This window comes from Antedon bifida, chromosome 4, assembly GCF_963402885.1.
Source record: "Antedon bifida chromosome 4, ecAntBifi1.1, whole genome shotgun sequence".
NCBI lineage: Eukaryota > Metazoa > Echinodermata > Crinoidea > Comatulida > Antedonidae > Antedon > Antedon bifida.
In genome coordinates this window covers 7974794-7999791 of record NC_136229.1, presented here as the reverse complement: position 1 = coordinate 7999791, position 24998 = coordinate 7974794, and the positions used below count along the sequence as shown (strand labels likewise).

The 24998-nt window shown below is 33.5% G+C and overlaps 2 protein-coding genes across 2 annotated transcripts in view; one reads left to right on the top strand and one right to left on the bottom strand.

Moving 5' to 3' along the window:
• LOC144840127 (cytidine monophosphate-N-acetylneuraminic acid hydroxylase-like) overlaps positions 1 to 24998 on the bottom strand; it is a 136606-nt gene that overhangs the window by 69245 nt on the left and 42363 nt on the right. The gene's annotated exons all lie outside the window — the stretch shown is intronic.
• On the top strand, positions 856 to 24379 carry LOC144840126 (integrin beta-1-like). The gene is made up of 24 exons (XM_078695796.1): positions 856 to 1010; positions 5545 to 5646; positions 6305 to 6381; positions 9029 to 9130; positions 10191 to 10278; positions 11289 to 11420; positions 11965 to 12055; positions 12432 to 12534; positions 12997 to 13167; positions 13661 to 13741; positions 14107 to 14202; positions 15292 to 15381; positions 15703 to 15905; positions 16464 to 16554; positions 16663 to 16805; positions 17034 to 17115; positions 17440 to 17515; positions 17802 to 17920; positions 18277 to 18366; positions 18681 to 18813; positions 19392 to 19502; positions 19978 to 20144; positions 21173 to 21288; positions 21868 to 24379. Exons 2-23 carry the CDS (start codon positions 5574 to 5576, stop codon positions 21245 to 21247), a joined length of 2394 nt encoding a protein of 797 aa, XP_078551922.1. The 5' UTR covers positions 856 to 1010; positions 5545 to 5573; the 3' UTR covers positions 21248 to 21288; positions 21868 to 24379.

The window sequence follows — 24998 nt, the reverse complement described above, 5'->3', positions numbered from 1 at the left end:
ATTTTAACGAAATATAATATATATAGACTTCTAATAGCTTTTCAAACAATAAAACCTCAATTGTAGCGCGATATAGACACCAAAAATGTTAAATGTAGGCCTACGACCCAGTAGGCCTATGACAGGAGAACTGCGTCGAGTGTCAGTGAGCCATACTAGTTGACGCAATACGGACATTTGTGACGCAATGTATGCATCAACAACTCAGTTCATTTCACGAAGCTTGTCGATTATTTAACATTTTCGTAACATTTTTGGTGTCTATATCGCGCTGAAATTGAGGTTTAATTGTTGGAAATGCTATTAGAAGTCTATATATATTATATTTCGTTAAAATAACACTTTAAATTGACAGGTCTTGGTAGTTCTTGGTAGGTCATACTAGTTGACGCAATACGGACATTTGTGACGCAATGTATGCATCAACTCAGTTCGTTTCGCGAACGCGAAGCTTGTCGATTATTTAACATTTTTGGTGTCTATATCGCGCTAAAATTAAGGTTTTATTGTTGGAAATGCTATTAGAAGTCTATATATATCATATTTCGTTAAATTAACACTTTAAATTGACAGGTCTTGGTAGTTCTTGGTAGGTCTTGGTAGTTCTTGGTAGGTCTTGGTAGGTCTTGGTATTTAGGAGGACCCGAAAAATCCGTTCTTGTTGACTGCCCGAAAGTAAATATGTTTGGAATGTCTTTTGTAAGTCTTTAAGTTTGGCAGCCAATCAAAACTGTTTATTAAAATATACTTGATTGTGGTTGGCTTTCTGTAAAATCTAACAAACGCAATAACAGGAGTTTCGCCTATATCGCGGTGTGAGAAGAAAAGAGGAATCAATTTTACTTCCGGTATTAAAAAGATATTTGTGGTGTACCTTGCGAGACAACGAGTCGGGCCTAGCTTTTATCTTTGAGAGTTGATGTTCAGTGATCTTTTAGAATAGAGAACTCGTTAGTATATTCGGCTGTAGTTGAAAGAATTCAGTCTTTGCGTCACTTGTGTTGTGAAAGGTAAGATTTGTTATTTTATCTAATAAGACGACGATGGTGAAATTTGGTATTTTGCTGGGCCTCTCCTCACTCAATTCAATTATCTCGCACTCGCGCATTGAGTCAGAGAAAGCGGTGTTTGCCTCTCTGCAATATTATGTTTGATCAAAGCATGACCGAATCGGGATGGGCCTAGCTTAGTGTTCGTAATGTTCGAAGTGTTTGTTGATTTATCTTAATAAAGGGTAAGATAAATAAATAAGATTATCTATGTTTTCATTTATTATTTTTATTTTATTTATTCAACTTCTCACTAACACTGTTGGTGAAGGATCGGGACCAACAGACTCGAAAGATGTACTAGGTTCTTTAAAGTGCACATGAGCTATGACTATGAGTATGTGTACACTGGACCTACGGTTTATAGTCCTTATCCGAGAAGACTCGTTTTACCACCGAAGCTTGGAGCGAGTGAGCCTCGAACCCTTGGGTTGCCGATGTTATGGCTACGTAATTACGGTTCCACTGTCTTAACCGCTCGGCCACTCACTCATTTTGTCTTTGTTGAGTGTTAAAGCCCCCTTCCCTACGTTTTTTAGATCTAATTTAAGATCACAAACTATATTTAATGTAAAAATAATACTATATGGTCCTATTGCGATAACTTTTTTCGTCTTTAAACGGTTAAAAATGTGAAAAATAAGTCGATTCTAATAATTATAGCGGCCCGCTATAAATCCCAAAATGCAATGCGCGCGGATTTATATTTTTGTTTTTCACCTGTAATTCGCCCACTTTTCGATCGATCGTGAGGCCAAAACAAATGGAAGACTCCTAACTTTTCAGCGAAAATACCGGGCTTTCCCCAATTTATATCAACGGAGTCTGGCAAAAATAGAAAGACAATTAATGCAGCAACTATACAACGTCAGGCTAGGTATATAGCTAGCGTACGATGTTCGTACGTTACCGATGTTTACCAGCTAGGCCTACAAAACTAAGCCTAGCTAGGCTAGGCCTAAGACCGTCCACGAGAGGTCGATCGCCGCGAGCTACTTAGGTAGTGCATTGTTTCTCACTTTTTATCATAATTTACCATAAAACGTACATTTAAGACAAGGAATGACATGGTTTAATGTTTTTAAAGTGATATATATGTATTATTTTCCAAAAAACGTCCAAAATTGCAGGGAAGGGGTCTTTAAAAGTTAAGACGTAGTTTGTACAGTAGGAGGCCCATCATCCTACACCCAGTCTTCCCGTTTGGAGTTGCTTTCTTAAAATTCAGTTTTATCCATATTTTTTTCTCTTTTATTTTAAGCAGAACAATATTAGCATTGTTAAAGAAAGAAGAATTACCGTGTACTTCTTTTTGTTTTGATAGCCTGTTATTGTTATGATAATAATTTATAGTTCCTGCTCCATTTTTTACAATTTGTCAAATGGATTATTCTATGTTATTGTTTCAGCTGTTAGTTGCATTTTCTGAATTGATTGAAAATTGTAAGCATTTTAGTTAGTTAAGGTTAATTAATTATAAGGTTTAAGCTTGCATGCACTATGTTGTGCGGGACGGATCCACTTTGTTTATTTTCCTTCCATGTATCTATAGCCGGTTAAAGCAATTAAACCGAGTTCTAAGAAGACAGTTTGTGTGTACAGTTAGCAAATAGTACCAAAGTAAGAGAGTGATATTTGTGTAAAATATGCAGAACTACCTATAATTTTAAAAATAAAGGGAGATATAATAATTGCTGTTACCTTAATTGGCCCTCACAATTTGTGTAAAATTAGCAACATTTTTTAATAGAGCAAGGTCAGACAAACTTGTAAATTGATATTTAAAGAATCGGATATACAGTATTGTGGGAAGTAATCAATTATAAAAAAAAAAAAGATAATTGTGCATTTTTATATAAAATATAGTTGTACAGTATCTTCTTCCCCTTCACCACAATGTTTGAACCTACAGTACTTTATATTAGTATTTAATGAGAATATTTAATTTATATTTCCATGAAGTAACCCTCTCAAAAATAGCCATTGATGTAATTTTCCTTTTATAATGTTATGCCTTGTAAATGTTAGCCATGGCTCCCACAATCAACAGGATTTATAATCTATATATTTAATATATAATAACATATAGGTAATATTTTATTATCATACATGTATTATAGATTGTACAGTACAAAACAATGTGGGGTTAAAAAATAATACATTATAATTGATATATATTACATTGATGCAAGACAAGCTGTATGTACATTGTCAAAGATGATGAGAAAAAAAAAATACAGTGGTCAGATACAGTTAATTCATTATTTAATTTTGTAGATCACTGTTTATTTACAAGTTTATTTTTCTAAATCTCTTAGATTATAATATCAACATTAACATAATGAGTTTATTTAGGGTCATACTTTACTACAGCATGTAGGTCGTTTAAAGTTCATGCTTATTTTGTACAGGAAACATAAAGCCTGTAATTCTGCTTAACTACCATTCAGATGACCTGTGTTACACTATAAATGATGTGGCTCAGGACATTCTTTTCCCAAAAGTATACTGTAGATAAAGTACAGTGCAGTTTAATTGTTAATTTAGCCTATTCATTTCATATCTTACAGTACTTACGTATTATTGTGTATTTAAAACAAAAATATGATGTAATTATAAGTAATGCAATTACAGTAGTATGGTACAGATAACCTCGAACCCATGCCTATCACATGCTAGTCCGATATTACCATTTCACCATCACTCTCCAGTATATACAGCACCCGCCGCGATTTCTAGAAGGTCTCCCATCCAGAACGCAACCGGGCCCAACGTTGCTTAACTTCGGTGATCTGACGAGAACCGGTGTTTCAACGCAGTATGGTTGACGCGTAACAATTTTTTTTTTTTTTTTTTTTGCCTTATGAAAAATATTTGAAGTGTAACTGTGTAATTCAGTTTTCATGGCATGCATTCTTTACTCCATGTTCATGTTGACAAAACGGTTTATTTAATTTTAGAGAAATTTATCACCAAGTTGGTTTCTCAGGACATGTGTGGTCATAAATATTTTATTATATAATTCTTTATTAAATAATTAATCTGAAATGATTCAATTCAAATTTGCAATTTTCACTGTGTTAATGGTCAGTATTTCAATTTTGTAATTGAAACCCATGCAGATCATAGAAAATCATTAATTGTCAAAGGTCATAAGGTCAAAGGTAAACCAAGCAGGGGTTAATTTGTTATTACACACATTAACATTCTGTATGTGATAACATACTCTACACTGTACAGTACTATGGAATAACATACTGTACAGATACTGTTTATAGAATTGTTAAACAATTTTGTGTTATGATTCTAATTCTTATTTATGTTATGTTTCAAGTTATTAAATTTTAACTACAAGATGAATAGAATAATTTTTCAGACCTCATTTTTTCCAATGTTCTGTTTACTCGAAACTGTTTAAGATACAGATTTGACTAAATCAATGGTATTTGGACATTATTATTTTATCATACAGTAATATTGACTTTTCATAAGATACAGTAACCTATTACTTAAAATAATAACATCATGTTTTTGTTCTTTGTCCCTTTTCCTGTTAATATCTGATATATTTTGTAGGCCTAAGGACATTGTACACAGTAAGCATACCTGCTAATATACCAGCCTTACCATGGCATCTTTATTGATTTCTTTGTAAGCCTTGATGTTATCTCTCAATGTATGTTACCAGTTCTCTCAGGAATAACCATCTCGCTAGATTAGCCTCCAAATTATTTAAATTAACTGCGCCATAATCTAGTTTCTGGTTGCAGATTAGTTTAATTCCCTTAGTACTGATCACACATCTTTTCTCCTCATTACCAAAATAGTTTGTGAATTACTGAACACATCAATAACAACTGTTTGGAGGTATTGCTAATTTATTATAAATCCCAGTTTACTGTACGGTATATTCAATGAATTATATAAAATGTACTCCTCTTCAAAAAAAAAACCAAAAAGAAACACAATTTAATTTAAATGGTGCATATTAATTGTATTATGGAATCAAGTTTATTTTATTTATTTTATTCAGTTCACAACCAACAGCGATGAAACCGCCACTAACAGGTTGAATCTAAACATGATAAACTATAAATAATAATAAATTCAAATAAGCAACAATTTTAACATAAACAAAGATTGGAACATTATAGAGATTTAGCAATTTTACCCTTAAATACATTTAAACTATCAATCATAAAATAAATCAATATCCAAACAAGTAACAAGCACACTATTAAATGTGTTATTAACTATGTAAAGTTATTGACATATTTTTAAAGCTATGATGAATGTAAATATTATATTATACTACCTATAGTATTAGTACTTTTTAATAGATGATAATTGTTGCACTTAAAGTATACAGTAAAGTTTAGTTACCATAATATTCAGTTTGGTGTTTAATATATTTTCTCTACACATTAAACTGGTTGAAAGCACCTAACATGAAAAATGTTGTTGATGAATTAATTGATATTTTGTTTTTTTTCAGGTATCTAGTTTGGGATACTCTACACCATCATGAGGTGGCTATGTTTGAGACTATCAATTTCTTGTTTCATTTTCTTAACTATTTGGCCACAGGATACTGAAGGTACTGTACAGTTACATACATTCTTACTTTTTTTTTGGTCACCATAGAGATCAACTGTACACTAAGCTAACAGTCCTTCATCCCAGCTTAATTCGAAACAAACAACTATAACTATTGTAAATAATAACCTACCTTTCACACTGTGTAACAATTGCAAATATTGTGATAAGCTTTTTCTTAAGTGACTGAAAAAAAAAATCTGTACTCCTGGTACCATGTTTTGTGCACCCATACAATACCTTTGAGACACAATATTATAGGTATCAGTAACTACTGCACATTCAAATTACAATATTCATGATTTTAGTTTGTTTTGATGTACTGTAGAAGAAGTGTATGAAATATAATACTAATATAAATTATAATAATACGAAATTTATATAGCGCTATTTCATGAAGATCAGCGCGCTGAGGACTTGCACCTTTTCAACAACATTCTTCTCCCCGGCAGCCAATCACGGCGCCATTACGTCACTATAATATACAGTGTGTATGATTTTACCGCTAAATACGCATGACACATAAAATTGTAAACAAGGTGTACTTACTGCAGTAACTGCAGTAGAATACTTTTGAAATGGCCGATACAATACTGTACATTTTAATTTCAAGTATTAATGTTTTATTCACTTTTCTACATTTTATTTGTTATCTGTAGGTGTTAACTGTGCGTCTGCTAAAACATGTGGTGATTGTATGAAACAAAGCCCAGACTGTGCATGGTGCAAATCAACAGTAAGTTAGAAGATAATTGTCACATTACATAAATTGAATAATGTTGGTAAACGGACAATTAAACTCAAGAATACTTACAGTATCTGCATTTGCCAAGATGTAGTGGGGAACCTAATGTTCCAAATATCAATTCTGTGAGATTTTAATATTATGATAAATCAGTCCAATGGTACAATTATAATAATAGCATATGGCAGCCATATTGGATCCAAGATGGCCGCCATTAAAAACGTATATAATAAGTATATATGTATTTCCGTAGGATTTTAATGCCCAAAGTGAGATTTCACTTCTTTATTATGGTGCTAGGATACCAAAAATGCTAGGTAACAAATTTTGATGATCCCATAACCATGGTAACAGCCCCAAGATCAAAATGGCGCCCAATTATAAGATTTATCACACAAATTATGTTCGTACTTGGTTTAAAATAGGAGCTAACAATCAGTTTTGAGTAAAAAATGGGGGCCATTTTGAAATTCAAGATGGCGGCCAAAATAGAGTCGGGAAAAATTGGCCCCCAGTTGTAATGAATTCTACTAGTCCTAAGGATTCCAAAACTGCCAAGAACTCAACCTTGAGCATTAAAATCTCACGGAATTACATTAGGTTTCCCACTAATACTGTAGCATACAGTGGCGTATCCAGGATTTTGAAGTTGGGGGGGCCGGGAATTGCCAATTTGCCGACAAAATTGGTGTCATTATCTGTACATACACCTGATCAATATGAATGTTCTAGAATTGCATAGTCATATATTGTCTTATATGGGATAACGATGCAAAATTAAAACCAAACCAACATTATCTGTTAGTATGTTGTATTCATATTACAATAAAGAAAGAATTAGGAAAATCTGACTTGTAGTTTTCGAAATATAGGGTCTTAAACATCGCCGAAAATGATCGTTTTTAGCCACAAAAGAAGTAAAACACTTGCGGCCTCAGTCGACAATTCTATTAACTACGCCATTTTTGGTTAAAATAATTACATATAATTACGTTTTTTAGTAATTAATTTATATATCACCATTGGAAATATCAATAAAACATGTTATTAAATGCTTATAAAATAGTTGTTTACTTAACGGAATTCGGGCAAATTCATTGCTCTAACTTTGTGTAGTAACGATCAGAGAGATTCATGGTACACGCGCGAGAGAAAACATTCCGCTGCGGGTGATTTGCATCCACCAATCAAATCAGCTAGAATCCAAAATCATTCAACCGTGAGCAATGCCAATCGCGAGAAAGCTCAGCTTTGATTGGCTTACGATGACATCATATCACAAAATGGTGGTTTTGTAGTTGAGGAGCCTCACGGAATATTCTGTTCCAAAAATGAAATACATGGATATTTTTTATGGTATGTGTGCTTTTTCTTTAAAAATTTTGAATAATAAAGGCCTCATATCGAGAAAAAAAACGGGTTTTTGACACTTATAATAAATATATCTTAGACAAAAAAGCACATGGCATGTGGAACTATATAATCTTAGCGTAAGAAGACATACAAATCCCAGGTCATGAGAGGCTCAACGGCAAAAACAAGGTTGAATAGAGTAAGGTCAAAGACTTTTGAGTAAACAATCTACCGCGTACGGCCGTACGTACGTGCTAGGTAGTACGATATTTTGACCACATTTTTTACGTGTTTCGTTAGATGTAATGAAAATAAAAAATAGTTGATCTGAAGGGATCAATGATATGATATGTAAATAAACAAACACTCAAAAGAATTATGTTTACAGTTCAATTATTGTCAGAAAAATAGTTAATTTTTTCCCCGGCACCTTTGTTTGCCGACGGACGCGATGGTGTGCCGACGGACACGAAATCAGGGGGGGCCCGGGCCCCCCGGCCCCCCCACTGGATACGCCACTGGTAGCATAGCATACTGTACATGCGCTGTAATACATACTGTACATTGTTGTGCGCCATGTACTGACTTGCCTACTTCCATATGCCCCACAATGTTTTACAGTACTGTACTACAGTAATGTAGTTGCGAATGTACAGCTGATAGTGAACATTTGCACTGTACAGTATTTGTCACCTTTACAGTGTTTAACATTGTATTTGATTTTTGACTTTGTGAATATATCAAGAATGAAAGTTTACTATAAAATCATTATTGTCTGAGAAAGGAATTATCAATTTATATTTACAATAATAAAAAACACAATATTTTTTAGGTCACATAATAAAAGCTCCTACAGCTCTCTACACTATAAAACTATATGTACACGATCACATCAAACTAGTTTGATAGTGTAGACCGAGCTTTATCTTATCTTGTATTTAGAATCTCTTAGTTCCCATTTACACTTACTGTAGGATTGGATCATGGGGTGTTCTAGATCTGGTCCAGGTTTAATTGTTTGGGTTCAATTCAGAATTTTAATACTTGCATCCCAAATGACGGCCCTGACGATTCATTTTCGTTATTTTCTCAAGCCCTTTGGGATGCTTCACTGCCTGAACCAGACCAAACATAAAATCCACTATTGAACCTTTCTCAAGAAATTTTCTGCGTTAACTTTGTGGAGTTGGCGGTTGCCAACCCAAAGCTAGTCCTAGATCCTCCAAAAAATAAATGTAGTTTGTGTGTACTGTATATTAATTTTGTTTTTGTTTTTTGAATTAAGGCCGTCTTCTCCAACAAATGTGATGCTGCTGAGTCATTGCTTGCCAAGGGCTGTGAGCCAGATCAAATCGTTCAACCCAAATCAAGTCTGGATATTGTTGAGGTAAAGTTCTAATCTGTTGAAAAACACAGAAAAGCCATTTAATCTGGTAGCCAAGTGGCCCAACCTTGTAATGTTTTCTATACTGTAGTTCTTTTATGGATTTTGATTACCGTATATTTCGGTGTATAAGTCGCACCTGTGTATAAGACGCACCCCCTAACTGAGAGTAAAATATCGGTATTTTTTATATCATCGATGTATAAGACGCACTTTATATTTCATCAAAACAATGTTTTTTTAAATTGTAATCAATATTATTGTAATAATATATTTTGTTATATCTACAACGGCGTCCTTTATTTAGGTTTTTTCTTACCTAGGCTCGGCCGCGGCCAGCCTCAACAAGTTCTTTCTAACTTGTTATTCATGAGTTTCGCACCTGCAACATCGAGTGCATGACCGTGTGTGTAACACGCACGTGTATGGGCTAGCCTCGCTCGATCATTTCGAGAGGGCGCACGTTTTCACGGACAATCGTATTCGATTAGTAGCTATGTATCCGAGAAGTGTGTACGCTAGGTCCATGCTAAATCAACTGGAGAATATACTAGTTGAATACCGTACAACATGTGGCCGCCAAGAAGGGCTTGCGCTGGGGGTACGGCGGTCGTGCGTATAACTAAAAATAAATACTAGCCTAGGCCTATTCCAATCGTAAACGTTTACAAATGAAATTTTATCGGAGCGCCTAAAACAGCTCCATAATGAACAAATCTTTTCATCATATTTAGTATAACATCACGCTAAAATGCCTTGAAAACTAGGCAGAAGCAGGTTGCTGTTACGTTAGTACACTGTAGCTAGGCCTAGCCTACTCAGGCCTAGCCAACGAGGTGACGATATGTACAATCTGTGTGGTGAGGCATTTATGTTCGGTGTATAAGACGCACCCTTAATTTTGAGGTCAAATTTGCGTGTCAAAAGTGCGACTTATACACCGAAATATACGGTATCTTTAATTGTTTTTTTACTGAACACTGGCCAAATGTAACTTTTAACGAAAATTGATCTTAACCATCAGTTGAATTTATTTCTTTAAATGGTTTTGCTTTATTTTCAGAATGCCACGCTGAGTAACGCTGGTGATGCTGCCCTCGGTGATGCTGTCCAATTAAAGCCGCAAAAAATTCAACTTAAGTTGAGGCCAGGTAAGATTTGTACACCCATTGTTCTACTACAAGCGGTTACCGATTTTAAAAAATTGGCGGCCATCTTTTTTAACATCAAATTTTGAACCTTTGCGGTAGTCCGATTAACTTTTGTTTTTTGAGATCATATTTTATTGTAATACATCAAAAAACATTTTCTTGCAATTTTTTTGGGGTAATGAAACAATTTGACTCGACTATAAGATCTCATGTACAAATGAGTACCTGCATATACTCTTTTGATAAGATACATCATGTACTGTATTTGAAAGAAACTATAAATAGGATATGAATACATACAGTGAATTTTCCTTAATTTATTTTCCTTAAAATACCAGAAAAGATAAAGTACAGTACAAAAATGTGATCTTAAAATGTCTGGATTATAAATTCTGCGACAACAAGACTCTAGCCTGCATAAATTATTACGACTATTGTGCCCTCATTGGACAAAGCATGTTGATATGCTGAATGGTTTGTGTAAAGGTGTGCTTTTGTCGACACAGGACTCAACTCAAATGAACTACAGCAGTTGCACATGAGCGCTCATGTCGACTTTCAAGTAACTAAACGGAACCAGTGAGCTCTTGCTTACGTCTGGAACTGATTATGAATAATCGTGGTTACTATAATGCATGCATGATTAATAATTGTATAGGAACCAGTATGCACGATCATTGCTTATATGGAAACATTGAACTGATCACTACTGGTCGTGTGACGCGATTTAAAGTTTTTAGTTGCACTCCGTTCTTGTCAGTTCTGAAAAAATAGAACATGAAAGTGCATCGTTCAGTTCCGTGCCGACATAAGCTCACCCTTATATCAACATGCACACTGTAAATTGCATGCTGTACAGTACTGCCCCACCAGCTGGTTCAAAACTTGCTTTAAATATACTATCAGTTCTCCTAAAACTTTTCAAGGAACTAGTAGTAACGCATGTTTTCTCTTGAAGATCCCCAAAATATTTCTTTACTCTGTACACTCTGTACTTTGACATTTTTAAGGTGACAAATACCGAGTTAAACTTGATGTGCGTCAAGCTGAGGACTACCCATTGGATCTTTACTACGTTATGGATGTGTCCTCCTCAATGGCAGATGATCTTCAGAGTGTCGGAAGACTAGGAAACGATTTAGGTTAGTACTTTTGGATTAGCCATTCTTCAGTTGTAGTAAGGATGATTTTGTTAACAATCCATATACCAAAGGCAAGGAAAAAATTGGCCGCTCTATGGATTTTCACCACGGCAGTCAGTCGACAACAGCCCCGCGTGTGTGGTTGCTCAGTCACTGTAATAAAACGAATGTGCAAAACAAAATTGCAGTACTCGATTGTACAAAACGACAACGGCTACATAACGTTTATTTGTATATTATGTGACTTACAATCAACCAATCAAATGACAAGCATCTACCCAGTACAATTCTATATTGATATCCTATGTGTATGAGTGCGTGCAATAAAAATAAAAATCTCTCTTAATATAGATAATTTTCAGTCTGTAAAATTGTATTATTAGTGCGTTAAATTAAAATTAATTAAAAAGATGATATTATACTATTACAACAACAAAATAACTTAAATGCTAATAATTTAATAAAGTTAGTAATAAACTAATTAAACATGGTAAAATAATAATAATTAAGAGAATAATAATTTCATGTTTTTTTTTTCTTTCAGCCACAAGAATGAGTAACATCACTCGTGATTTCCGGCTTGGTTTTGGAGCTTTCGTAGACAAAGTTGTCATGCCGTATGTTGATCTGTCAAAGTAAGTATGTCAAGTTGTTAATAAGAAAAATAAATAAAGAAGATAAACCAAAATTCTTTTACCAATAACTCCATAAATGTAGGCTGATATCGATGAGAAACTTAAAGCAACACACATGTGTTGACATAAGCCCTCTAAGCAGTGAAAGCAAATTAACACAACAATAAAAGCAACATATTCGAACGAATTCAGTTGTATGATGGAATCAAATTGTATATCATAAATGAAAAATAATAATTTTTTTTAAATACACTACAGCTTTTATAAAGTTGATTATATTCTAAGGATAAATAAATCACATTTTTTGGGATGATTTTTTTAGCCACCTGTTTGTATTTGAACTGTTTTAATAACTTTTATAAAACTTTATTGTTAGACTTGATGATCCGTGCGTTGGAACAGATCTAGACTTCACATGCCAGCCACCATTTTCCTTCCAGAATGCCCTGTCGCTAACTAATGAAACAAGTAAATTCTCGGTGAGTATCTGAATTAGGTCTACACTAGGCGAATTATTTCAAAATACGAATGGAATATCAACTTTTTAAAATCCCAAAACCTGATTTGAAACCGAAGGAATACTGGGAGCTGATTGTCTACTATCTAAAGTAAAAGAGTTGAGTCAGTAACTGTTTGTGTTCCCTTGATAACTTATTTTGATGAGCAGAGTATGGTCATACTTTGCAGATTACAGAACGGTTAGGCTAACATCTGGATTACAGTCTGCTAGTGTCAACCAAGCCAAAATATTTTTAGCAATGAGAAAATAAAAACTTATTATTACCCCTATTATTTTCATCAAACATTAGTATACCTTGGTAGAGAGAGGAAAATGTAAGTCAAGTGTCTTGCCTAAGGACACAAGCAATGCGACTAGCATGCTATATAGTGAGTGAATACAAAATAAAATGCGTTAATCCTAATAATGCCCTCTTTTACAGGATGTTGTTAGTAACCTTCAACCTTCTGGTAGTCTTGACTATCCAGAGGGTGGACTTGATGCGTTAATGCAAGCTGCTACATGTAAAGACATTATTGGATGGCGTGAGCGGGCCCGCCATCTTCTTTTTTACACATCAGATGCACCATTTCACATTGCTGGCGATGGAAAGGTATTTTGGTAGTAGTATTTCGTAACATTTCTATCAAGAATTGTCTCAAAACCTTGTTTTTGATACTTCTCAAATTCATCTAGTTTCAAGCTGTAAATGCAAGCATCATCATTGCTTTAGATGAAGTTTGCTGGTTTGAAATTTCCCAATTATGATCCAACCACTACTACTGTAAAAAATGACAATGCTGTGGGTATCAGTGGCTAGATCTCAATGGAGATACAAAATAACATAAGCAAAAGGCTAACTCAAATGTAAAACATCAAGAAAACTTTTCACTAGCCCTTCATCAGTGCAAGGGATTTTAGAAAAATGTGTACACACTACACATTAATACACATTAAAATATGTATAACCATCCAATGAAAATAAACATCAATTTAAATGTACCTGTATAGAATTCACATTATTCTGACTTTCAGTCATTTGATGATTGTATCTGTTCTATGTTAAAATAATAATAAAATATATGAACCAATTCTGATTTGTTTAGCTCGGTGGTGTAGTGAAAGCCAATGATGGAAAGTGTCACACAAGTGCTTCAACTGGGTATTATACCATGTATGATCAACTAGTGAGTGTTACATGACAGTTACTTTCAAGCATTCCTTGAGCCTCAGTAATGTTAAATAAATGTATCACTTTCAGTAGTACAATAAAGTTGTAAAACAGCAATTTTGTGACAACTCATTTAAACAAAATTTAATAATATTTTAACACCTATTTTGTAGATCCTTATCTGATTTGAGGATAGTGGGTCACATGATATTCAATAAATACTTCATTAAACCTATATTATATATATTATATTATACAAATACAAATTTGTATTATGTGCATTATTGCATCAAATGAAAAGATAATAAAATAATAAATTTAAATTCATGTAAAGGAACAAATATTTTCATTCGTTGAAAGATGAGTGTTTTTCTGTTTTAGGATTACCCCAGTGTGAGTCAACTGAGTCAAGTGCTGGAGCAAAATAGTATCCTACCAGTGTTTGCAGTAACTGATAAAATTTATAATGTATATGAGGTAAGCTTTTTTGTATACTAGGTTTCAAATGTTTACCTATTATTTTAGCTTGATTTTGTACAGTTACTTTGAAAAAGTGCAGTTGTATTGTATACAATAATTTACAGTAATGATACTCTCTCACACATAAAATTCATAATAAATGGCACCTCCAGTTGGCCAAAAATGACACATTCGCACATAAAATAAATAATAAATGGCACCTCTAGTTGACTGAAAATGATATTTTTGCACATAGAATAAATAATAAATGACACCTCTAGTTGGCCAAAAACAATACTCTCGCACATAAAATAAATAATAAATGACACCTAGTTGGCTAAACATAATACTCTCGCACATAGAATAAATATTAAATAGCATTTCTAGTTGGCTAAAAATGATACTCTCGCACATAGAATAAATAATAAATGGCACCTCTAGTTGGCTGAAAATAATAATTTCACACATAGAATAAATAATAAATGACACCTCTATTTGGCCGAAAATGATACATTCGCACATAAAATAAATAATAAATGGCACCTCTAGTTGGCTGAAAATGATACTCCCGCAAATACAATAAATAATAAATGGCACCTCTAGTTGGCTGAAAATTATACTCTCGCACGTAAGATAAATAATAAATGGCACCTCTAGTTGTCTGAAAACAACACTCTCACACATAAAATAAATAATATATGGCACCTCTAGTTGTCTGAGAACGACACTCTCGCACATAAAATAAATAATAAATGGCACTTCTAGTTGTCTGAAAACGACACTCTTGCACATAAAATAAATAATAAATGGCACCTCTAGTTGGCCAAGAATGATACTCTAGCAAAAAAATAAAACAAATAATAAATTGCACCTCTAGGTGGCTGGAAATTACACTCACATAAGTTCTTTATATTGTTTGAGTTAAACATGAATAAAACTTTTTCTTCATTATTATTCTATACTGATTTAAGGATTTCTTTCTTCCGTCTTTCTCTGGAAATGTTTTGGTTTGAATTTAATTCATACAAATAATATTTGCACTACAGTAATTGAATTGTTTAATTTGTTTACAAAAGCTGACAGAGCTTCATACTTTATATCTTGTAGAAACTACCTGCATTTTTTCATGAAGCAGAAGTGACTGAAATCAAAGAGGATTCGTCCAATGTGGTAGATGTAATCACTGATATTTACTCGGTAAGAATTGATAAATATATTTTTTTTCATCTTCAAAATAACTAACTTATAATGCACAGAGATTTGCAATGGATATAGAACCAATATAAAAAAGCTATTAATCATCACAATGGTGTCTTTAATTGTTGATTGAAAGTTGTACCTGAAAATTGAATAAAATTACCCAAAAATCCCCCTTACCTGCTCAGAAAAGAGATGTTTTAGGATTTTCAAAACCATGGATCAAATTGTTCATGAAAAACTTTTTTCTGTTCCTTCCTTGCAATTTTTCTATACTCAATTTACCATTACCATACTATGTTATGTATGTTTTTTTTTCAGTCGATAACCTCCAAAATTGAGATGGATGACAGCATCACTGGTGAGTTGAAGGATCTGATCTCTTTGCAGTACACATCTATCTGTGTGGATGGCACCACAACTGCCAATAATAAAGAGTGCGCCAAGTTGGCTTTGGGAGATACTATCTCCTTCCTGCTTGATATTACAGTTAATAAGTCGCTGTGTGATAAAGATGTGAAGTCGTAAGTATGACATCATCATTACAGTTGTTCAACCCAGAATGCATTTGGTACTTCTTGTAAGACTTTACTGTACAACCTGTGGAGTTTTTGTATGGTATTTTACTTCGGACTACAAAGCGGGAAAACAAGTTGTCCCATCTCCACAGTGCTCAGAATTCAGTGCTTGTAGGTCTCGAGGCATGTTGCAAGCTGGCCTGAACTAGACTAATATGACTGTCAGTATGCCTAGAGCAGTAGCCTACCACAAACAGGCTTAGTTTGAACATCAGAACATCCGCTCCATGTTCTGTGTAAATGGTCTATTTCTATGTAGTGAACATAAGAAATAACATAGATTCTATTTTTGCATTTTCTTCTTACCATTACTGCTCATCTGCGTAAACTGGCCTTTAAGCGATATATAAGATTGACATATACAGTATTATTATGGTTATTATTATTAGTATTAAATTACAATGCCAATGACAGTGCCTCAAAGGGTGAATATAACAAGTCACTATGGCTTCAACTGTGTAGTTTTATTTGAAAATAAAAATTGAGTGGTTATCTTTGATTCAGGAGAAGTTTTAAAGTTGGTCCTTTATCATTTGTGGAGAAACTTGAAGTTCTCGTGGAGGCTATTTGTGACTGCGACTGTGAACAAATTAAGGTAGCTTACAATTTTACTAAATAGTTTTTACTTATATCTGTCGTTGGATTGAAGTACTGCAATATGAATGGCGTTAATCATTTTTGTTATCTAATTTTGTATTTGCAGGAACCTGATTCACCTAAATGTACAAATGGAAATGGTACATTTGTATGCGGTGGATGTGTGTGCAATGAAGGACGATCAGGATCATATTGTGAATGTGATCAAGACGAGACTGAAGAGGGCATTATAGATCCACAATGTTTAATGTGAGTATACTCATTTTTGTCTTAAGCGTGGTTCCCACCAGAACCCAACGCAGCGACGTATTGATGCAAAGTGATGTATTGCGTAATCACAAGTGGGAATCGATGACGCAACAGTGCTGCAAACATCGCTATGGGAATCAAATCAGTTTGATTGTGGTGTACGACCCACAAACATGCACAACACAGTGAACTCTGGTCTGAACACTATATATATATATATTTTTGTAGGGAAGTAGAAGATGAAGTTGTTTGTTCTGGCCAGGGTCAGTGTAAGTGTAGCGTGTGTTTATGCAGAGAGACTACTCCACCTGTAAGTACTACACAAATATTTTGCTTATAAATTGTTTTTATTACTGTATACTGATATTGACTGCTTAGAGGTGCATTATAACATTTAAGATCCCCTGAGGGAATTGTATTGTTCTCGTGAATGTGTATCGCATGTCATAAAAAATTGTAGGGAAGACATGTCTCTTCCTCATTGCCAATCCCCATGATCTATGTCAGTGTTAGAGGTAATTATATTAAGAACAAAGTCTGTGTTTCTTAGCTAGAGAACTCCACACAGTTGTGTTTTCTCCTATGTAGCCAATTATAAACAAGGCATATCAACTTGTTCATTTCCTTTTCACAGCGTATTATTTCTGGTGATTTTTGTGAGTGTGACACAAATGATTGTCTTGATGCTGGGTCCAATGAAATTTGTGCTGGTAAGTACAACTGTTCCGCTATAAAAGAGTGACAGCTTTTCTCATTAGTGACGCTACATTAGGGAGCTTTTGGTCAAGTCAGTCGATGTTGGTTGTTTCCTGGACCTAGAAACCATCAAACCTGTGCTGAGATGAGGAGACAGGACAATCATCCCAATATCCTTGTATGAGCACAATGAAGTGAAATGAAGTTTAGCCACCGGAAGGTCGCAAATCGGAAGGTCCTTATTGTTACACTGTCATTGTAAATACTTAGATATTTTTAATACTTAGTTGCCTCTTTTAGGAGCCGGACAATGTATTTGTCACCCCAACGACCGAAGTAGGTGTTCGTGTATGGATGGCTATACTGGCGAATTTTGCACATGCAGTTCATCAAATTTTAGTTGCATTGCACGGAATGGCGTAAGTGCTGAAACATAATCATTGTACACTGTTATTGATGTATACCTTATGTTTTTAACCATTTTTAAAAATATATTATACATGTATATAAATATTTTGAAAGTAATGTTCACTGGACCTATGGTTTATAGCCCTTATTCGAGAAGACTCGTTCTACCACCAGAACCATGGAGCGAGTGAGCCTCGAACCCTTGCCGATGTTATGGCTGTTATGGCTATGTATTCCGGTATCGGTCACTCACTTACTTTACAGAAGAAAAATGAAGGAACTTGCTAAACTATTCTTGGCAATTTGCCCAAATGGAGAATATTATAAATAATAATATAAATTTATGCTACATAATTTTTCTTGTCAGCTTGTTTGTGGTGGTAGAGGATATTGTGAATGTAATCAATGTAAATGTGATGAAGGCTATGACGGACAAGCATGTGAATGCAAAAATGGAGTAAGTTAACAAAGGAATCAATTCAATCAATTCTCCATTTTGAATATAAAACATATATACAAAATGTAAATTATACCAACAACACAATATGTACAGAAGATATATCACACAAAGTACATTTATCCAATCAAAAGCGATGGATTATTCAAACCGTCCCTTTTCATTGGTGAACTCCTTTGCATTGCGTCTAGATCCGTTTGATGTGTCTGGTGGGAACCACACTTAAGGTCTTCCACCGAGTAAATTGATTGGTAATGCAATTGTCAATGTGCTTTAGAAACAAATTTTATACCTTTCATTTTTTTCTTTCACAGGAATGTGAATCTGAATGTGACGCAAATAAACCTTGTGTAAAATGCCACTTTAAGGAAGGGGAATTATATGAAAATGGTCTATGTGAAGAGACTTGTTTGACGGAACCAATAATTGTAGATGATTTGGAGGATAGTAAGTATATGTTTCATTAAGAAAATCTATGTAGAGAGCCACGCACTTGCTGGCACACAAAAAATGAACTTGGGGAAGCTTGTCATAATGGACAAGATAATAAGTGTTGAGAATATATGTGGAAGGACTGTCAGATGGACAATGATCATTGCAAAGGAGTTGAAGATAATTTAGTTATTAAGAAATTTTATGTAGAGAGACTTGCCATATTAGCATTGCAAATGAGTTTAAAATAGCAAGTGTTGAGAATATAATGTGGAAAGACTGTCAGATAGACAATGATCATTGAAAAGGAGTTTAAGATAAGTGTAATTACTAAGAAAATCTATGTAGAGAGACTTGTCCTATGATCATTGCAGAGGAATTTAAGATAGTATGTCAGATGGACAATGACCCTTGCAAAGGAGTTGAAGTTATGAAGTCTAGGACTAACTGCTGTTTTAGTCATGAGAACAATTTCAGAGGCTGTCTGTGTCAAGATTTGAACCCAGAATGTTGAGATTGGTATAGTAGAGCAATCAAATTTGTTTTATCTACACTTCACTAAAAACGATTTCTTTCCGTTTTGTTTTTTTCAGTTGGAACTGCCCAAAAGTGTAAGTACAAGGATGAGAACCAGTGTGTTGTGTCATTTACGCAAGAGATTCTACCAAATGAAAAGTTGGAGCTTACAATCAAAAGAGATCCAGGTAAGTTGAAATGAAGAAATGAAGACACATTTGCAAACTTCTTTTTTTCTACCATATTTGACTAGATGGAATTACTTTTATATACATCACCAGTAAATACAATTGAGCTCAATACTGAGCACTATAAGTAAATGTCATGAGTGATATCACTTTTTAATTGGTGATCTTGTATTGTACAGTAATAACACTTGGCAATGTATATGCAATATGTTGTATATTGGTCAATGTCACCTTGTATCCATTTGTGATGGTGATATACATTTGTGTGGGTGATATCCATCTGTGATGTGTGATGTCCATCTGTGATGGGTGATGTCCATCTGTGATGGGTGCTTATCTATCTAGACTTGTTCTACCACCAGAACCATGGAGCGAGTAAGTCTGCCGGTGTTATGGCTGTGGATTACAGTTCCACTCATTAAAATTCGAAAAGATAAAAAATAATTTTAAAGGATCACTGGTCTTTTTATTTCAGATTGTTATGGTGGTCCTGGAGTTCTATGGATTATTATTGGGATTATCATTGGAATCATCCTAGTAGGATTAGCCCTTCTGTTAATCTGGAGATTACTCACATTTATCCATGACAGAAGAGAGTTTGAGCAATTTGAGAAAGAGCGACAAGATGCCAAATGGGAAGGGGTGAGTTTACATATTCATACTGACTTGACTTCGGCGATTGTGCTTACAACTGAATATCAAACTGCATATTTTTATGGAATTTGTTTATATTCTAGAGGTGGGCTTTTCTAGAGGTGGGCTTATATTCTGAGTATGTATATATACTCAATTTCGGATTTGTTTACAGAACAAATCCAAGATATTTATAATCTGAATCTATAAAACAGCTTTATGTTTTTGACAAAATGATTTTATTTATTTTCAAAAGGTTTTATATTATACATACATTATTACATCTGTGTTATTATGTTTTTCTTGTATTGATTCAATTGAATAGATGCTTGGCTACCAAACAGCTGTTCCTCATGAAACATGAAATTAATCATTAAAAAAATCATTTCAGAATATAATGTTTACTGTATTCATTAATTATTCCATCAGATTGTTTCTCAGTCATTGCTCATCTTTTGTGCAGTAAATAAATCCATTTTGTATCAACAAATTCAAATACATGATCATAAATAGAGGATTTCAAATCTGTAAATCATTCCAAGTCATTTTTATGTATTTTTTGTATTTTTGTAATATGTGCTACATAAATATTTAAAAAAAAACAAGCAAATATTTTTTAATGGATGTAATTCTGACTGAGTGTGGAATATTTCGCTTAAGTGGTCTTTAAAAACACTAATAGTAATACCCTTTTGAGTCTTATCTAAGTTAATGTTAGGGAGTTCCAAGTCGATCAAGTTGGTCCCCCTCAATTTTTTATAAAGCAAAAGATAGGACGTTAGGTTAAGTTCAGAATTCAATTTTACGAAATTTCAAAAACCTTGATCCATCACTGTAAATACCATTTAAGGGAAGTTCTTAAATATTTATTGACTTTACAGTAAGGGAAATATCCCATGCAAGTATGATTTTAGAATCATGATAATGTTTAACTGGTAAACACAGCCATTAGGTCTTGACATATGTTTTTTTATAAATTGATGTGAATGCTTCCATGATCATATATTTATTCATTGCTTGCTTGATCAATGCTTTAGGGACATAACCCGCTTTACAAGCCCTCTACATCAACATTCAAGAACCCCACCTACTCTGCCAAGCAAAATAGCTGATTTTGCATAATAATTGCTTGTCATGTTTTACTCTTCAAAAGGTAGGTGCATTCATTTTTGTAATACTACAGTGCTTCTGACTTAAGCTCTGTCTACACTATCAAACTTTATATGACAAAAAAATGTGATGTGTTTACATATGGACTTGATGATGTCATATCACTACCATATTTGGGCATATACCATATTATTTAGGCACATCACACTTTTTTGTCAACCTAGTTTGATAGTGTAGACAGAGCTTTATATTTGATCATCACTTTTGTTTTCATTGGATCAGCAAGAAATATCAAAAACAGCGTGTGAAGAAATTGCAATACAACATTTTTTTTTTTTCGTGTTAAAGATGTGTTAAAGATGTGCTAAATATGTTATTTTTTAAAACATTGAGTTTCATACTGGTCATTTTCAAGCCTGAAATAGCTGTTTGTCCATTGGTATTTATTATGATAACTCTTTTATTCCTTTATGTCCGTATTGTTATTTTAACTTCTGCACAACACTCAATCATAATTTCTGCTATACATACTCAGTAGCCTACATGTAGCCTGGTTAAGTTTGTCCTTGGCAATATGCCTGAATAAAATAATAACAAAAATTGTTTCTTTTAAATATTTCAGGGGTCAAATCCGATATTTAAACCCACAACTACCACTACTATGAACCCAATGTTTGGCACCACTGAAGAAGAAAGCCCACTGAAATTCAACAGATAATCCATTATGCAAAAGGTTTCATCTAAAAGTCACACCTACACTCATTTCTAATTCACCCAGTCTGAGCAAATTTAAAAATGATTTGTAGATGACGCCTAAGTTGTAAACAAGACCAAAGAATATAGTTAAGGATGCTTTAGTAGTATATAAGATTGGTAGATGTATTTTATGCAGTGAATTTAAAAAGAATATTTAAGGGTTATGTAGTAATCTCATCTTTAGAAATTACAAAAGTGAAGTATAATAGGAACCTTCATTAGCACATTGGAAATGCTTTTGAACAAACTAGACTTTTGGTCCAGCCCAATGTGTCCTGTTGAGTTGACCGTAGTGACCATTATTCAACCGTAGGCGCAGTTCAATTTTAAGGTATTATAAAGTGATATTTATATATGAATTTTTCACGATAAATGTTAATTTAGTAGTAGAATGGCAACAGTCATAAAAAATAGGACAAAATATAATGTATTAGACCAGAATACTAACTAACTAGTGCAATTGAAGTTTGAGCCGACAACTCAAGACTCGCTATAATATGGTTATTATGAGGCTGCATACGTTATGCCAGTGACTTTTGTACAGGCTTAAAGAGGCTCTCTGGTTTTAGATGGAAAGCTGTTGATTTTGTGACATTCTGGACCTTGGATGACCAGCGAGCTCACATTACATTGAGGTTAGACCTATGCAATGCCTAAACACCTGATTGAGTGACATGCATTTGAAATTTCATGCCAGCTCTCCCTAGGTATGATAGCTAAACGATCTGGGTTATTGCATCTCAATTCATCCAATGACTTACATCATCATCACATGCATTTTGCATCAATTTGGTACACAAAGAAAATGCTTCTCAGACTTTTATAAATTTACATAAAAATACACAATTTGTATACAATTAGCTCTATGTAGGCCTATACAATTTTACAGGTTTAACATATGTATGGTATTAGTAATCTCATTCTTTATTTACAAAAGCAACAAACAACTACAAAGTAAGTAGCAGGAAACACAAAAGGGAACTAAATTCCTATGACAAGAGCCAGTGTTACCCTCTCTTAGCCCAGTAGCATTTAGTATTTCAATAAAATAGCATATATCAAAAAATGTCGACAACAATTTAAAATTTGATTACAAAAAGCACATTTTCTATACTGAATGTTTAGATTCTCCTTCAGATTTTCTATCCAATGATATTATTTTCAATAAATAAGTAAGAAATCAATGTTGGAAATATTAAAAATACTGTAGTCTCTATTTCGCGAACCGATAGTCCATAGAGATATTATAATATCTCTATGGATAGTCTGACTAAGCTAAAATTTAGAATTTTGATGTTTAAGCTTCGGGGCACGATGTGTGCCAAATTTGAGACAACCCCATGATGTGATGATGTAGAATGCGATGGCATTACCCATCTGTCTTCCATACGTACCACATTTTAATGTTTCCAATATTACTAATCAGTAGATTGTCCAGTAATTGTATTTGCTATGCTAATGTCATGTTTAACAAACAGTATTCTTTATTTATTGCTTATGCATTTTTTATCTAAATTAATGTAATTATCACTGTATGTCCATTTATAACAATGAGTGTTAATGAATAGTACAGTTGTTTGCTTTTAATTAGTAAATCTGTACAGTGTTCGGCGATGCATTATCCGGTTTGAATTTCCCAAGTAATACATACAATCAGTCGAGCAGAACTATGGTCTACAAATCTTGCACACACATTTGGGTTCAATATATCGTCACATGTGACATTGTTAATAGGTAAATGTATCACATATGATACACGATGATCTGTAGGTCTATAATATTAATATTATACACATGCGCATTTATAATTGTCTACATTTGGTAAACGTTACTAACTGTAGTAACCCAATACACAATATGCATAAACCTGATTATAGATGTTTAGTTTATTTAGACGCATTGTCAATAGAAATCGTTCAGATATGAATAGCTAGTTAATATTAATAATATTATTATTGTCACCTTGTTAAATTATTAATCATGTTTATAATCTCGTAGATTCATAAGATTATTTTTTGTTATACGTACTTATACTATTGAAATGGTAACCAAATAAACATTTTGTACATAGTTGGTTTTGTAGGTGCTAGCGAATTTTATATGCATGTGTGTTGATAATGTGTTGCAATTTTTTTAAATATAAACGTCATACTAGATTCCATATTATTAGCTAAGACATCATAGTTTTTGTACAACAAAATGAATAAAATATCTGTGAATCTCTTCTAAAGTTATCTATGGTTCATATTAATAATAATATCCGGGGGTAGTCCCGATTGATTAATAATATTAACGATTAGATCATACTCATCATTTTTTGTTCGCTTTTGTGGCCATTTGGTTTTATCGTAATTTGAAAATAAAGAAATAATACGTTGCGTCCTTGTATGTGTTTTACTTGACCAGGGGTGCTTATCACATGTCAATAACGTAACAATCAACCACTAACGTACCACAAATGTAGCTTAATCACTGACGTAACAACCACAAATGTTGTAGCGTTAACCACTAACATAACACAAATGTAGCATTTACAAATAACGTAAAAATCCACCACTAACATAGGCCTATGATAAGTGTAGCATTAACAACTAACGCAACAATTCACCACCAACATAAAAAATGAAGCATTTACAAATAACGTAAAAATCAACCACTAACATATACAGAATGTAGCATTAACAACTAACGTAAAAATAAATCACTAACGTTATACAGATATTCACTGCTTAGAGGTGTATTATAACATTTAAAATCCCTCGAGGGAGTTATTTTTTTCTCGATGGATTATATTTACATAATGCGTAGCGTTTTTGTTTGACATAAATGATATGCACAGAATCACATCATTAAACAAAAAAAAAAAAAAAAAATCAATATTTGGCCATTTTTTGAACAAAAAAATCCCTGTGTTAACAAAAAATGACATATGTTGTTCCTTTTATTGTTTTACATTAAAACAAAATAAAATGGTCTGCGCAGAGTGTTACCTCAATA

Bases quoted from the DNA above. Each gene is read 5' to 3' on its own strand.
- LOC144840126 (XM_078695796.1), top strand. From the start codon at position 5,574: ATGAGGTGGCTATGTTTGAGACTATCAATTTCTTGTTTCATTTTCTTA. The intron at 5,647-6,304 runs GTACTGTACAGT...TGTTATCTGTAG, and splicing joins TTGGCCACAGGATACTGAAG to GTGTTAACTGTGCGTCTGCT. The intron at 15,906-16,463 runs GTAAGTATGACA...TCTTTGATTCAG, and splicing joins TGTGATAAAGATGTGAAGTC to GAGAAGTTTTAAAGTTGGTC.